Genomic DNA, 16,993 nt, shown 5'->3' on the forward strand with positions numbered 1-16,993 from the left:
AACATTCTAATATATTAATAATTAAATAATAATTACATGTCAAATACAAAATATCTCTTTACATTGCAACAATAGCTCCCCCTGGCCAAATGAACACTTTCCTCTGTCCCAAACAGAGAATAAAATAGCCAGAGCCATTGTGCTCGTGTTTCTTGGGGAAACAATGTGATGCGGGACCAGGAAGTGAAAGTAAGAACGGTCAGTGTATTGTTGGTGTTTGCGTGCACAATGTATGAACTAGCAGAATGGAATGGGTTATGGAGCAGAATCGACGGGTACCTCGTCGTTCGCTATGATGTTTGCAGATGTTTGGTGAGTAACTGAATTATGTGTAAATACCGATTGCGTATGAATGAATTGCGTCGCGGTTGCCGGCACCGCGGGTAATTGCAAACATTAGAAGCTAAGTGTATGCGTGCGTGTAAGCGTGTTTGATCGTGTAGGAGAAGGTAGTCAGTTTAAATGTCGCGGGGAAAGACAGGCGAGCAGGGGAAAAGGAGGGGCTACTTTTCCACAGGTGGGACGATCAGGGATGGGGTCTGTGTGTGCGTGTGTGTGTGTGTGTGTGTGTGTGTGTGTGTGTGTGTGTGTGTGTGTGTGTGTGTGTGTGTGTGTGTGTGTGTGTGTGTGTGTGTGTGTGTGTGTGTGGCTGTATGATTTGATGGCTGAGGGGTGTGCTTGCTTTCTGACAGGCAGGAGGATGGAGAGGGGCGCATGTTCTCAGCTCACCCCTGCCTTCCTCTCTGCGCCTCCCACACACACACACACACACACACACACACACACACACACACACACTGCAGCACGCCGCCACTCCTCCGCACCAGATGCACCTAGGCACACACTGCAGCCTGCCTGCCTGCACTCTGAGTAGGAGGGAAGCCCCCGGGTCCTCCCAGGCTGTGCAATCGATAGATGAGCGCAGGCAATCTGCAAGGTCACCTTCATGCACTGACAGGGGTGCAACATAGCAGCAGCAGCAGCAGCAGAGGCAGAGAGACAGAGAGTGAGAGAGAGTGAGAGAGAGAGAGAGAGAGAGAGAGAGAGTGAGAAAGAAGGGGGGATTGTGGGGGGTGAAGAGTGAGTGAGGAGACAGAGAGAGAAGGGAGGGATGGATGGAGGGAGGGGCTGAATGGTAAGTGGAAAGAGAGAGACTGACATTGAGGAGAGACTGAGAGAATCTGAGAAAATCGGTGTGTGCTAGTGTGTGAGTGTGTGTGTGTGTGTGTGTGTGTGTGTGTGTGTGTGTGTATGTGTGGAGGAGCGAGTATGATAATGACAGACAGTTAATTGGATGCAAAACGTTGCATAAATCCATACATGAGTGACAGGGCAAAGTGAGATGGAGAAGCGAGAGAGAGATAGACTGAGAGGTGAGAGCCTGGCGATGCTGCACAGGGCAGTGAGCCGCGCGGCCACCACAGAGCCACCACAGAGCCACCACACCCACAGGTCGCGACAGGACAGCGCCACCCCGAGTTTGGCGCGTGCGGCACGGCACGACACGGCACGTTGCGCCGGATAGCGAAGGGTGCAGTGGGTGTGACGGCGCCCAGGGAGAATCAGACAGAAGGGAAGGGAGGCGCCGCACCGTGCCGGTCCCGTGAACACCGAACGCTCCCCTCCCCCCTCCCCCTGCGCGCACGCGTGAGCAACGCCAACACGGAGATACTTTATCCCCACTCCCTTTTTCTGCCATCTCTCTCTCTCTCTCTCTCTCTCTCTCTCTCTCATGCCATTAGTAACCAACCACACACACACACACACACACACATGCACACACAGACGCACACACGCACACATGTGATTTGTGGTGTTGAGGATGCTGAGGTGAGGGGGAGAGGCGAGACATATTCTCACTTTTTTATTCATCAGGTGAGTCATGAATTAAAGTGTGTGTGTGTCTGTGTGTGTCTCTCAATGTGTGCTTGTGTGTGCCTAATGTTCACGAGGAACACAGTAAATATGAGACAGAGTGTGCGATAGAGAAGGAATGGTAGAGAGAGAGAGATAGACAGAGAGAGAGAGAGAGAGAGAGAGAGAGAGAAAGAAGGAGTGTGCCCTGTATACTTGATGAGTAAACGGGGGACGGCTACAGAGGGAGGACACAGGCGGAGGGAGAGGCACAGGGCAGCCCCTGGCAACGCCACGATGACAAAAGAGACGGAATAAAAAAGATGAGAGGAAGAAGGCATCCCACTGATCCTCCGCCTGGCCTTGGTTTGATACTCTCCTTCTTAATCCTCCTTTCACTCCCCCTCCCCTCTTCTACCTCTCCCTTTCTCATCCTCTCTCTCTCTCTCTCTCTCTCTCTCTGTTACCCTCCCAGCAGCACACTTTTATCACACTCTCCTGAGCCAGTGAGATGAATATCAGCCTTGAACAGATGATCATGGTAAGACTCATTTGTCAAAGAAATTACGATCACACCAAAAATAATAGCCTGGCTGCAATCTGTTGTTAGCACTGAGGGGAAAACCAGACTATATATAGTGCGATGCCAATGTGCCCTTTCGGCCTTCTGGTGACTTGTGATTGTTTCCTGTTTAACCCTTGGCATCAGGGCAGCACTAATCTGCTGTTTGAATAATAGCATACACATTGACGTAACAGTCACAGATTTAACCCTTCCGCTAAGCTCAGTCCAGCAGATTTAGAATGGCCTCACTCTATCATACAGCCACAGTAATCAAATGAGGGAAGGGAGTTCCTCAGAGCCAACAGGAATTAGACCTTGGTTGATTTCCGCTCTCTGCAATTAACAGAGACTAAGACACATCTTCACATATTGATGGAAGTCTATTTGAAGCACACATGCAAACACACACACACACACACACACACACACACACACACACACACACACACACACACACACACACACACACACACACAAACAAATAAGCACAGACTCTGACAAATCACGCACCGAAGCTGTAATTTGATACATGTCACAATCTGTCAACAAAACATTAATTGTTCTCTAAAAGTGCCAAACATTTTGTCTTCAATACAAGGAGGTGCATATCTTGAACATGGGTAAGATTTTTAGAGTTGCTATGAAACCCAGGAATCCATTCGCTATATTTGAAAGGCCGCCATTCTACATCGAATTCGAAAATCTACAAAATAAAATGCTACACTATGGGAAAGTCATATTCTGCATTCTACAACATTCATATATTTGACTAATTCCTTGAGAGTCATACTCAGATCTACAGGAGCTCAAATCCCCAGAAGCAGTGTCATCCACACCGCACTGGGCGAGATAAATGGGAGAAGTTCCCCTACAAGTGGTGGATTTGGGGTACTACATCTAAAAATGTTAACTGACCTTAAAAAATAAAGCTTACACACAGAACACACTCATCAGTCTCTAATTGTATGAGGCTACCATTTTCTTTTGCTGAATTGCATAGCACACTTTATGAAAGAAATGATTACATGTATCATGTTTATTGACTAAATGGTGTGAAATGTGCTGGTGTGCTCTTGTGGCATTCTTCCGTTAGTGTGCGTTCCCGACGGGAAGGCGAGTCAGGCACACGTAAGCCCGGGGGAAGATGCCGACATCTAGTGGGTTGCCATCTAGTCTGATGTCCTCCAGATGTCTCCGGACGTAGTGAACGTTGTGGCTATTACAAAAGGTGTCTGCGTGGAGTGTCTGGATGTTGTTGTTCTGGGAATACAAAGAAAGCCAGGACATGGGTCCCATTAGGATAGTCTGCCTTTCTATATTTGTCATCACAATTACGTTATTGGATAGTCCCACATAAAACCAGAATAGAGCAGATAACTATGACAAGACCCCAAAAGGTATTCTACAGCATAGTAAACTATCCAATGTTCATAACCATGTTGGTACTGTATGTGGCAGCCTTTGGTTTGTCCTGTAAACACTAAAGCACAATGCATCAAACAGCAAGCTTGCTTTATGTAAATGATAATAATAGAAAAGGCATGTCAAAGTAATTCAAAACATGTCCCTCTGTGTCTAGTGATCTGTCAGTTTTCCATATTCATGAAGGGGATTCTGGTATTGATTTCAAATGAATAAAATCATTGGTAGCCTAGGCTACGTTAAGTTGAATCTGGATACACTGAGAAACTTGGCGATAGAAATGTTGACATTTTAGCTACACACTTTGAATTATACTTTAATCTGCCATAAACAATGCTTGTGCTTCTCCTGGACATGATTTACAGTTCTATTCAACTGCTTACACACTAAATCCTTGCTTGTCACACGGTTTTCTAAACATGTCTTTCAAAGCCCATAACCCCACAACAGATCTGCAAAGCCATACACTAATTCTCAGTGTCTGACTCAGTTTTCAATTTTCTAACATACTGTACATTTTGCAAAACACCACACACAATAATCTAACACACACAAATCTAACAGGAAGTAACTTGATTTAGTTTTTCAAACAGAGGCTATAAAAAAAACCCAGTAACGAGAACGAAAGCTTTGCCCAAAGACAAAATGTCATGAGATAGCCTTGCAACATGAGGTGGTGTCACTCCAAATACGGATTATCCACATTCAAGAAAGAGCATCTTGTGACTCAATCAATAACATGACCTCAGGGTGGATGGCTCAGTTCACGGCAGGGTCAGGCAGTTATATCTGAATCTGTACTGTAGGTTCGGGGTCAATCATCAGGCAGGTCCCCAGAGTCCAGAGGAAAAACAGGGAACACGGTCTGGTAATAACTCAGTTTGGACTATGACGTACCGTAATTTCCAAGCTATTAGCCGTGGCTTAGGCCTACACATTGATTTTGCTAAATTTCTTCAGCTATGAGGCTACTGTAACACAGGGGGGGCAGTTAGTATGGTGTTAATATGGTTTTGTTTCTTTTAACTTGCATAAAACACTGTCCTGCGGCTTACACAATGTGGCTTATATGCGGGAAATTACTGTAGGCCTATATCTGTATCATAATAATAGTACAAATCGGTAACTAAATAGAGTTCTCTGTAGATTGTCATAATGTTATGCTATTTTGGACATTTTCTGCATACAGTACATACAGTACAAACATAAAATCATTGACTCACGCTGTAGTGGTGTGAACAAAACAGGAAACCATCAGTATTGAAGGAAACACTTAATCTCTCACTTAATTTTATCTACATGCATGATCTTCTTCAACCATGAAAAGCACAGTCAAACAGATGCATTAAAACTAATTTCCCATCAGATAACTTCATACCTCTCGAGAAACCACCTGATACGAAACCAAACACAGACCTGTGTTCATATAATTGACTTGATCATTAAAAGAATATCTGGGCATGACAGATCGTGGGGATTATCTTTCTCTAGAGTCATCAACAACAGCCACATGGTTCTCTCCATAGGAATTGGTTCAGGATTTGGATAACTTACCTGGAGATGGAGTGCTCGCAAGCTATCGGGCAGCGGAACAGGGACGTAGTCCAGTAGGTTCTTGGACAGATACAGGAACTGAAGGTTGCTCATGTCCTGTGGGGGGGATTTCTGGCATTCAGTAATTAGACTACAAAAACAATGCTAATGGCTAATTTTCAGCACCAAAGGTTTAGCTGTGAGATTGTTTCCCAGGCATAATTACTGCCTATCAAATTGCAAATGTGGGATGTCTGCTCTTCGAACCACATCATATGTCTACTTTGACGACTATAAAAGAAGTTAAATAAGAAACAAATAAGAAAGCAGAGAGCCAGCAACCATGTTGAATGTGTAAATTCTGCAGAGAACAGTTTGATTGGTAAGCAAACATATTGCTTCAGGAACATTGGGTTCTTATTTGTCATCCAGAGGTCAATTAAATTGCAAGATCAAGGTTATATCCTCACCAGACCCTCTTAAACATGTCAGAGCATAAGCAATTTGTGGAAAAACAAATATCACTTGCTAGGCCACAAGAAGAAGTTTGGGACAACAGTTCTTCATTTTACTCCTGACCTTAAAGGCTTCGTCATGAATTCCAACATTTTTCAGCTGGTTGTTGCTGACATCCAAATACTTGAGGGTTTTGGGGAGTTCTGGTAGAGCCTGAATACGATTGTCCGTTAGGAGAAGATCTTGTAGCTGGGGCATGGACCTGAAAACATCCTCCTCAAGAGAAGAGATCTGGTTTCCTGTCAGGTCAATGCGCTTCAGCTGATCTAGAAAGTAAAGAAACAGTTGATACTAGTCTAGTGAGCATTTATAACATATTAAGTAAAGGATAATAGGCATGATGTGTTCCTAATAGTCATCACTAGTACACTGAACAATTTCAAGCTTCCTAGTTTCAGCAAAGAAACCTTCTGTCCTACGGAAGTTGATTCAATACAATGTATTACAGTAAACACAAATTGTGAAAATGCTATTATTACTCAAGTTGGCAAAGTCCCTGGTTTGAACTTGTTGGATCTTGTTAAAGCGGGCGTAGAAGTGAGTGGTGTCCTTTGGCAGAGGAGGGATCTGGTCCAACTCAGCATCATCACAGTAAACACTGCCACTTATACACACACACAGCAAACAGGTGGGCATGTCTGTGGAAGAGACACCATTAGTTTAAACAGTGGATAAACTGGAAGGGTCTTCAAGAACACCATGTGTTACACTATGACTATTAATTAATTATTAATTATTAATTCTTTATTTATCACAGACACTAGTACAATGTCCATAGCAGAGTATAAAAAACAGACAGAATAAATAATTTTAAAAACAAGAAGACAAAGAGACAAAAACAAAAACAAAAAAACAACAACAATAAAACAAGACAAACAAAACCATCAAGACAACAATACAACCAGCCATCAAGACAACAAGACAAGACAAAACCACCCATCAAACATATAGGCTTTCTCTCCAATGCCTCCTAAGCTTAGAGGAGTACCTCAAGGAGCTCTTAGCTCAAGCTCAACTATCTTCTATGTGAGTACATTGTTACCCCAGACTCTGTGTTTACTAGCCTGGTAGTGAACCACACCCTGGAATCTTTCAGATTAAGGGTCTGGCCATGAATAATGAGAATGGCCTAAATTGAGGGACGGCACCAACCATGAATTTGAAAATCTCACTGCACACAATTGGATAACACAACGACCAATGTTTACTGTGACTGATTCTGGACGTCGATGCAATTGGATAACACTATGACCTAAAAACACGAAAGTTGTAGCGCTGTCGTCATCAGTTTAGCTCGCCCACTCATTTTTTGATTACCACAGATTTCTGAGGTAAAAGTAACGTGCATCATTGCTCATTGCCAGAGTATTTTACGGACACAATTCAAATTGTGCTCTCGCGAGAACTCTGGATGTCCAGTCTCTGTGTTTACAGTTGCCCTTTAGCTTTTTTTCTGAGTGAACTCCAGCTGTGTCATAAAGACACCCAGAGAAAGAGAGAGCTGAACTGAGAGGATTAACATGATGAGTGAAATGTAAATATAAAATATTTTAATTCACCTAATCCTGTTTCCGGGCCAAACAGTCCCATGGCAGTAAAGACTAGGGTGGGCGGGGTGGACGCTTGGGTGGGAAGAGGAGACTCAGTGACCTCTGCTTCGACCTCAGAGTCGGGGATGATGGCAGGTGGCTCAAGGGTTGGAGGCGGAGCTAGTGTGCCCACTTCAATCTGAGGGGCAGAAGGGGGAAAAAAACAGGATTTCAGTGGAATTTAAAAGCAAGACACGAAGCACATGAGGTTTCACAGTGTGCTTTGATTCACAAGGCTCAAAAAATTAACCCTCTTGAAATATTATTATTCAACGTCTGCTGAGCAAAATGTTTTATGGCAACTGGTCATTGCCCATATGTATATCTTCAATGCTATAGGTGCATTTCAAGAGGACATCTGAAACAAATGTAGTTTGATTGGCTCTTTAATATGGAAATGTATTGACTAGGGGTGGGCAATGAACTGAATCAACCAATCCACACTGTGATTCAGGCGCAAGGTGAGCTTTGATTGGGTGTTGAGCTCAAATATCAACAACATTTGGGTGAAACTGAAGACCAAACTGTGGACTGCATCTTTAAGGTTGACATATAGGCAATAGGCTACAGTTTGGAAGGTAACTGAATGTACTTACTATTTCGTGCTTTATGACCATCAACAATGAATATTGGCCCCCATTGTATTCCTAACATGTGATCGTGGCTGACCTCACCTCCTCATAGTCGTAGCCCTCTGCAAAGTTCTCTAGATCCCAGAGGCCCTCATCATAATTCTCTAGGTCGTAGATGACTGGTTCTGAATCCAGTGGTGGGGCACTGTCGCTCCGTACAATCAGACTCAGGGCCACGAGGAGAGCCACCAATAGCGCCATCTGTAGGACACACAGAGAATTACCTCAGAAGAACATCTGATGCTTCAGCCAGTGCAGTGTGGACAGATGTGTACTGAGTGAGATGAGACGACGCATGGAAACAAATGCACAGAAAACACTTCACAACATTCCACCTATACATTAGTTTTCACTGCACCAGTCTATTCAGAGCTTTTTAATTCATTTTAATTCATTTAATATTGAATTAAAATCTTGTATCATCAGTAGTTCTGGCATCTTACATGACAGTTATAAGACCTGTAGTCTTTCAGTCACTAGCAGCAGAGCCTTTAGCTGACAGTCTTTAAGACGAAGGTTTCGAAGGAATTTGGTTGCAGTATTTGTGGTCTGCACAGTCCCCAGACTTAGACCGTTGTTCCAATGTTTACTTGACCCTTGGCAGCCACCTCTGTGCTCTACCCTAGTCGCTTGGGAGAGGATGTCTGTTTGTGTTGCATTAACATTACAATTTTGGTTAAAGGAAATTTAAAACAAAACAACCAAAAAACTTTTTTTTTTAATCATCCCAACATTGCAATGGAGATGAAGCTCAAACTTCTTTACAGAACAATGTCAAAGTAATAATAGTTCTGAGAGGACCTAGTGAGCTGACCTTTGGGACCCTGTTTAAATTGAACCAAAGGAGCTATTATCGGGTGTTTTGAAGACCCCAGAAAGAATGTTTGCCTGGAGGCTGACACAAGCGTGTGAGTGGAGTCTAAACCCATGCTGGAAATGTAACAGTGACAGACTATATCACTAGGAAAGAGTCCAAAGAAGTACTAATCAATTTAGCAAAGTTGATGTGTAATAAGGTTTTCTAAGTTGTCCTTTCTCAATTTTGATCTGAGACAGAACACTCTTTAGCATCCACTGTACAGTGCACCCTCATATCATCTACCATATTACACATAAACCTATACAAGATTGTACAAAAGCTGCTGAATTAATGCAACCCTGGTACTGTATATAATATGAGAATAAATAAAATGGACATTGCACTTTTACCTTCCTCCTCCGCTGGTCCCACAAGATCCCATATATATATATATATTTGTTTGTTTCCAGAGGAAACAATTTCTCAACCAATCAAATACAATAACGGCACCAGCAGCATTACTTTTTTTTTTTTTGTCACACAGCACATTTAAAACCTGAAACAAAATCGACATACCTTGAGTGTTTCCTGTGTGAGTGAGATTAGCCCAGTCCCTGTGGAAGTGGCCGAGCTTTGTGAACCCCTGGTGCTGTAGCCTCAGAGTGTCGCAGACACACTCTGCAGGCTGTCAATTATCAGCAGAGGCCAGAGAAAGAGGCCAGGATGACCAGGAGAAGAAAGCCGAAGGGGGGCATGTCCAAAAGCACAGGTCATTTGAGTCAGCGTTTGTTCAGCTGTAACTAATTCAATCCGCCTCAATATTTTCAGTCCACTCGCACTTCTGTCTTTGTTTGGGCGCTAACCCTTATGAACAGGTATGCTTCACATGAAGATAGACAGGAACAGAGCAACCCATTTCTATGATCCTCTCATATTTGTTCGTGCATGCATGTGCAATGTTCATTTAGACACTCGGAAACTGCGAGACTGAACTGTCTTACTCGAAACATTCCAGTGTGCATTGTCCAGAGCGAGTTAAAATAATGTCATTCAAACAGATATAACATTCACAATAATGATGGTTTGTTTGGTTTGTTGCCCTCAGGGTTAAGCCAGACTACTGCCAAAAGTGCTCTCACAGAAGTTTGAGAATCTTCCCCGCTCTCCAGAAATGACCCTCTCATTTCTCTTTCCTCTCATGCCATGGAGAAAAATGTTTTAATTGGGGGAGTTTAGAGTATCACGAATACCAAGCATTCTTTAATTTTGACCCAAATGGCTTTCACTCCAGCTCTCATAGCCAGGCACATATTAGGTTTGTCATCAGTGATGAGGCCGTGAGACTTGTCTTGTCTGATAGTACTATACCAGTTGATGGATCCTATAGATTTCATTCTTTACAGGAAAAAAGTAGAGCAAGTATGCAGTGTATTTTGCCAGCACAGTCCCTTAGTGTCAGGAAAGTGTACATTAATTCAAGGGATTCTGTCAGGCCTATGTTAGGCAGACAAGACATATGTCAACATGTCATTCAATGCTATTAAAACCCATCAACATTGACGGTTAGATTATATTTGATTAAGTTCGAACATATGTAACTAAACAAGAAATCAGATGTATGGTAAATCTGAGCCAGGGGTTGACAAGCAAAACACTGAGTGTTTCTGAGTGGATCCAAAGCAGATATATTACCTGTATCTCCATAGTCTACAGTTGCTTCTAAAAGAGAACTGTTTCAGAAACCAACATAAGGTGAGGATGTACTGTTACACTATAGATGATTGTCTTTTTTAAACAGGTGTGTCAAAACAAAAACTCGCCTAAAACTCGCTGGGTAACCTAGTTATTAATTGTGGTTGACTCAGTACGAGCATGGGAAATAGCCTAATGGCTGAAACGTCTGCTCCCTCTTGGTTAAAATATTTTTCAGCAAAACTTATATGTCTACACTTTTCTTGGAGTGCAAACATTTTCCTGCCTTTTCAGAAATAAACATGAAAAGGGTACAGAGGCAACACTTCAAAAGTGAATATCAATTTAATTTGGAAATAAAAATAGGATGCTCCTCTACATCAGAGTTTCAAATATGCAAAGAAATGTTATGTCATAGTTCATATAAAAGGCTATGATGCAACGTGTTTGGTCGTTTAGTGACACATTGGTTCTATTAGAGTTAATGCCTTTACCTTCACAAGCATGACCAAGAGTTTGTTATTACTCTTGACAATAAAATCCTTGGAATTGTGAAACTTTGCATTTAAATGTCAGTGTTAAACTCACTGGGTAATGTCTCTGTAAAGTTTTAATGCAATACACTTTGTGTTAATTTACTGTGATGACTGGCTGGGCACAACAAAAGATTGTTTTTTTTTACTGCTCTGTAAACAGACCGTCTCAACAGCTGACTTCAGTTGATCCTGTCTGAGAATTTACTGGCGTCTATTTGACAGGCACCGGTCAGTACACACAGGCCACTTTTTGTAAGGATGCCTTCTGGAGGGGGAGGGGGAGGAACAGGACACACACTCACAGACACACCCATACATGGACACACACACACACACACACACACACACACACACACACACACACACACACACACACACACACACACACACACACATTCTCAATAAGTCTCGGTTATTTAGGCTTCAAGAACTTCCGTTGCTCATGGCTTGAAAAGGTAATCACTGGCAGGGAAAAGGAAGCCTTCCATGAAACCCTGAATATATAATAATGTAACCATCAAATAAGAGAGTTTGAATATGAGTTAAGATCATGCAATGTGTGTATTATTCAACATGTTATGACATATAGGGCTTTTTAGTTTTTTTACTTGTCACACACTTTTCTAAACATGTCTTTCAAAGGCCGTGGCCACACACCAAATCTGCAAAACCATACCCTAATTCTCAGTATTTGATTCAGTTTTCAATTTCCTAAAACACATTTTGTAAAGTACCACACACAACACAACACACTACCAAATACACTAATTTCTGCCTTTTTTGTTAGCTGCACAATACTGTATGTACAACAGCAAATAATTTGGAGAAAAGTCACTATTTTTGGTTTCAATATTGCTTACATTTTTACTGTTGATATCAACATCTCTAGATTACTTTCACTCTTGTATGGAAATATACATACATGAAAGACAGAAGAGCTTTAGGTTTTGAACAACAGTATGATATATCATAACTGTCATATTATGACAAAAGTGATTATAATGTGAAATGAATGTTTACTGTAGAGATGTGTTTATGACATTTTGTGAGTCATTTTGCTGACGTGTAGAACTTTGTGTATGTATGTAATGTAGGCTATGTAAACAGTTGTAAAAAAACTGTAATAAGAGTTATATTAGTCGTATGGAAAGTCAGGGCTGTCCAATTTATCTAACCACTGTCAGACCTTGCACAGTTCTTCATCATCACCACTAGGTGAAGACATTACTCTAAAGAACCTTTTACCAGAATTTCTCAGCTATCTGTGATTCAATTTCCTGTTGGTCACATGACTCATTGGCTGAGTATATACACAGATCTGAAACTGACTTCAGTGCTACGAAATGATCTTCCAGTGCCTGAACAAGGTCACACGTTGGACTCTGTGTAGCAAAACTTCTCTGTGGATAATTGTATTAGATTGCTCATTGTAAGTGGACTTCTTTCTTTTGATGTCGATATTGGAGTGTTTCTTCTGAATCCTCTCTGAGTTTGGAATTACGCTAAAGCCTGAACTTCTGTTGAACTGAACCCAACTGTTGTGAAATGAGAATTCTCCTGTCTTGAATATTTCTCTGTGCTGAACTGCAGCCTATCTTTTGTGAACTGTGTGCCCTGTTCCACTTTTGGCTTTTAATTGAGCTTATTGTCCTGTGCCTCCTTTTGATTAAAATATTATGACAATTCTCTGTCTCTGCTTCTGTGCTCAAAACCGCAGCCTGACAGCATGTTGCAGCCTCAAGCCAGCACAGCAGATGGGAAGAGACTTCATCAGATTTGAGTTTATCGTGAAACACTTAAGTAAAAATATGACCCATATGGTGGAGGCCATTCATGAACTACATGCTCAGGCCATACTGACTCCTCTGGTCAATCCAACCCCAGGAGCCCCTTTCCCAGGGGAACTGAAACAGCCAGCACCTGTTCAGCTGTAAGGAAGGGAGATCTGCCAACCAGCTCTGCCTACGTTCTATGGAACGCCAAAGGCATGCTGGGGTTTTGTGACTCAGCGTAATATTGGGTCTGTTTGAAATGGGAAAAGTTGCTGCCCTCTAAGATATTTAGCAAGGCAACAACTGTGGTACGAAACTGAAAAAAAAAAAACCCTACTCCCGGTCAGTTTTGAAGGCAGCATTGATGCTCACTTCATGCTTCCTCCTACTGATAATCCTTTGTGGCAATAGCCCTTTTTCCATTAAAAAGTTAATTCGCTTCAAAACGATGCGCATCAAAAGTTAGTGCGACAAATGTGATGGAAAATGGCTTATATCGCTCTAACCTCGGTTTTGTCGCGATAAGTTAATTCGCTCGCCAGAGGTGGATTAAGGAGAGTTAAATCGATATAAATGTGATGGAAAAGGTTTGTAGCGATATAAGTTACTGTGACGCCTGCTTAGAATGTTCACAAAGTCGGCGCTAAAATCTGAGTTCTGTCTCGCGCATACACAGACGTTCACCTCACAATGGTGTACCACTCGCTACCTTTGATTAATTCGCTAGAAGTGTTCCATTCGCTACAACTGTTGATGGAAAACCATCTAGCGCTGTAGAAATATGCGCATTAACAGGGCTCTGGTGACATCATTTTGATTCGCTAGAATTGTTCTTTTGAATGGAAAACCGTCTTGGCGCTTCTTATATCACTAAAAGATAATTCGCTTTAAGAGTTAATGCGCTTGAAATTCTGATGGAAAAAGGACTAATGTCTGAAACAGCTGTGAAAAGTAAACAAACATGACGAATGACATTGGAAAATGGCTGCTGAATCTCTATGTGATTTGTTTGACATTACTTTTCTAAGATTTGTAGATTGAGATGAGAAATAAACAAATTACTATGTGATTATACCATTGTTGTAACCATTAATAACGTCTGGTCTGATACAGTATGTGTCACTTGTAGAACTAATTTATACCGTTAGCCTGCTAACTTGTGTAAGCTAATTTTGCTAATTTTGTAAGGACATTTTCCACCTCTCCTTGAGCAAAAAATTGATTTTTACCTTTCTCCCGTTCATCCAGCCGTTCATTCAGTCTGGCAATACAACTTTTAGCTCCAGCCTAGCATAGATCATTGAATCAGTTTAGACTATTAGCCTCTCACCTGCTAGCATCACACTTAAAAGTGACTACGATTTCTGGTCATTTTACCATTTAAAACGTGTCTCTTCTAAAGTTAGAAAGTGACTTGGAACTATACTCTCATTCTGGCGTACTAATCAAGGAACATTGCCAACGTACCATGTTTCAAACGGAGCCATTGTCTCTCTTCTTGTGGCCTTCATCTCAAGCCTATAGGGTGTGTTTGACAATCCAGTAAGTAGGAGAGAGGCTGCGTGACACTTCATTAGCTCAAGCAAGGTCGGCATTCAGTGGCAGATTTTGCCATTGAAGGCCTGGATCCTGGCGACAGTCATTGGCAAGGTCTGACCACCTTCTACCAGCAGATGATGTCAAAGATGAGTTGGCCAGCTGTGACTGGGGAAATTCACTATAGGCTCCAGTCTCCAGTCATCCATCTGGACCGACGCATACAAGAACACCGTAAAGTCAAGGGGAACCCTTCTTTTCAATGTTTCAATGTTGATTTTGAGTTCCCTTCCAGTCAGTAAGACCTCCAGGACTGGACAAGGAGGAGCTGGGTCGTTCCCACCTGTCCCATGATGAGAGGCAGCAAAGAATCTGTGAGAGAAGGTGTCTATACTTTGAAGCTCTCAAAGTTCAAGCCACTGATGGTCGTTGCAGGGAGATTGAAGTATCGGACTAGTCCTTTAAAGATGACTATGGCATATGCCCATACTGAGATGATACACTTTTTCCTGATTGAGACCCCTAATGATCCTGTCTGAAAAGATAGATAGATAGATAGATAGATAGATAGATAGATCCTTGAAGTTATCCTTGGCTACAAGTCCATGAACCACAATTCACATGGGGAGGAGGCGAGCTGCTCAACTGGAGTCCTGCTTGTGAGACTTCCTACTTTCTGGATCCGGTCACCATTGACTCTGTTTGCAAACTTCAAGAACCTGAGATTAGGTCTCCTGTGCCCTCACTCTCAACAACTTCATCCACGCCTACTGATCTTTCCCAGCCTTTACGTTACCATGGAAGAGGCATTAAGTGAGACTAAGGCAACAACAGCACACAACAGTGTTCAATACTCCTAGCAGACACTATGAATACTTTATGATGTCTTTGGGGTTGTCTAATAGTCCTGCTGTCTTCCAGGCTTTTGTCAATGATGTTTTAAGAGATCTGTTGGCAGAGTCACTAGAGTGATCATGGCAGTGTCGGTAGAATGGAGCACACAGTCGTTCATGGTTAGCCTGGGTATTCCCATGCTGCCTAGCACGCAATTTGATTCATGCTGCTAAGGAAGCCTGGAAAATACCTCTCTAATTTTTGCCTAAGATTGGGGACCAATCACAGAACAGGGGGGAAAGCAAGACGATGATGAGCTATGCACAGACGCATTTGATAGAGATCCATGGCGGCCAATAAATGGATCTGGGCATTCATTCAAATACAAGAAAATGAACGCTTCGCTTGGTTCCCAGACCATGTCTCATTGAGAAGTGCTAGCCAGGCTAGTTCATCGTTTGGATAGATCATGAAAACTTAGAGGACATCAAGGGGCTTGAATCCCTACCGAGCTAATGGTCACTGTTTTTTTTTTTTGTTTTAACAAGGTTAGCTTTATTTTGTCATATCCAGTGGCAGCGTCAGATTTTTTTCGGCGGGTGCCTTGGGGAAGCTTGGCTTTTCACCAAGGGTGCTATGGCAGGAGGGTCCGTTATGCATTTCCTAAAAGTGCAGTAGCCCTGGTTGCTAAATGACTTATGAGAGAGATTCAAATCTGAGCTAGAGGACTCAAATTGCATAAACTATTCTGTTGTTAACCTTCTGTTTTATCTGTTTTCTATCTTATCAATATATGTGCCACAATGTCATGTTGGTATTAGTTCATATTAACTGGTGTAATGACAAAATATGAGTGTGTATAATAATTGCACCTCACATATTCACAGACTCTATAGCACCCCCTAGAAATCTAAATTTTCCCATTTTGGCTCTGCCTTCTGACAACACATACGCAGCTGGACGTCTCAAATTTCAAAAACAAGTTTGTTATCATCGGGATATGACAGGAATATTTTTGTGGGATCGAGATGGGATGGGAGTGACAATTGAGTCACCCTCTAATTCACATTAATTGTCATTAACAGGCAATAGGTTTTTAGAAAATATAAGGTTTACTGTTAGAGGTTAAATCAGCTGTCCCCTAATAGTGTAGGCCAAAATGTATCACCTGTACAGTTGGTTCCTCAATATAGAATATGGGCCTATGCACGCCATATGATTCACCAAAGTAACTAGAAAGTTCTAGGGCAAACTACATGTTTTAATCCACAACCTAGCAACAACTGCCATGGCAACCAACACATCTACCCGTTTTCCAGGAACAGCTGATCCAGTATTGTCTTTGTTTTCCTGGTCTAAGGGATTACACAACCACAGAACAACACGGTCCTTGTTTTAATGTTGACATTTACGTTGATCATTAGACTTTGATGCACATTGCATTGTGTAACCGGAAACTTTCTAGGAACAGCTGAATTCAATATTGAAACGCATGAAAATTCCACGACAGGGTCTATATCTAGTAGACTGCCCTTCTGTGTCCTTTACAAAGTCATCGATTTTAATGTAATTATGGAATGGTAATAGCTGCAAATTACTCGCTGAGACAGAAATATACAGACGACTGGTAAAGTAATCAAATTAAAGAGGCTGTCCTCAATGAGTACCATGGAGACTATACACTACTCATAAAAAGTCGGCTTTCGGCTTTCA

At 42.1% G+C, this 16,993-nt stretch overlaps 1 protein-coding gene across 1 annotated transcript; it reads right to left on the reverse strand.

The window, feature by feature from the left end:
* Positions 1-2,956: 2,956 nt before the first annotated feature.
* optc (opticin) lies at positions 2,957-9,216 on the reverse strand. The gene is made up of 7 exons (XM_062544988.1): positions 9,199-9,216; positions 8,154-8,312; positions 7,450-7,618; positions 6,370-6,528; positions 5,954-6,156; positions 5,396-5,491; positions 2,957-3,679 (listed from the first exon to the last, which is right to left on the reverse strand). Exons 1-7 carry the CDS (start codon positions 9,214-9,216, stop codon positions 3,509-3,511), a joined length of 975 nt encoding a protein of 324 aa, XP_062400972.1. The 3' UTR covers positions 2,957-3,508.
* Positions 9,217-16,993: the final 7,777 nt, after the last annotated feature.

Source organism: Sardina pilchardus, chromosome 9, assembly GCF_963854185.1.
Source record: "Sardina pilchardus chromosome 9, fSarPil1.1, whole genome shotgun sequence".
Taxonomy (NCBI): Eukaryota; Metazoa; Chordata; class Actinopteri; order Clupeiformes; family Clupeidae; genus Sardina; species Sardina pilchardus.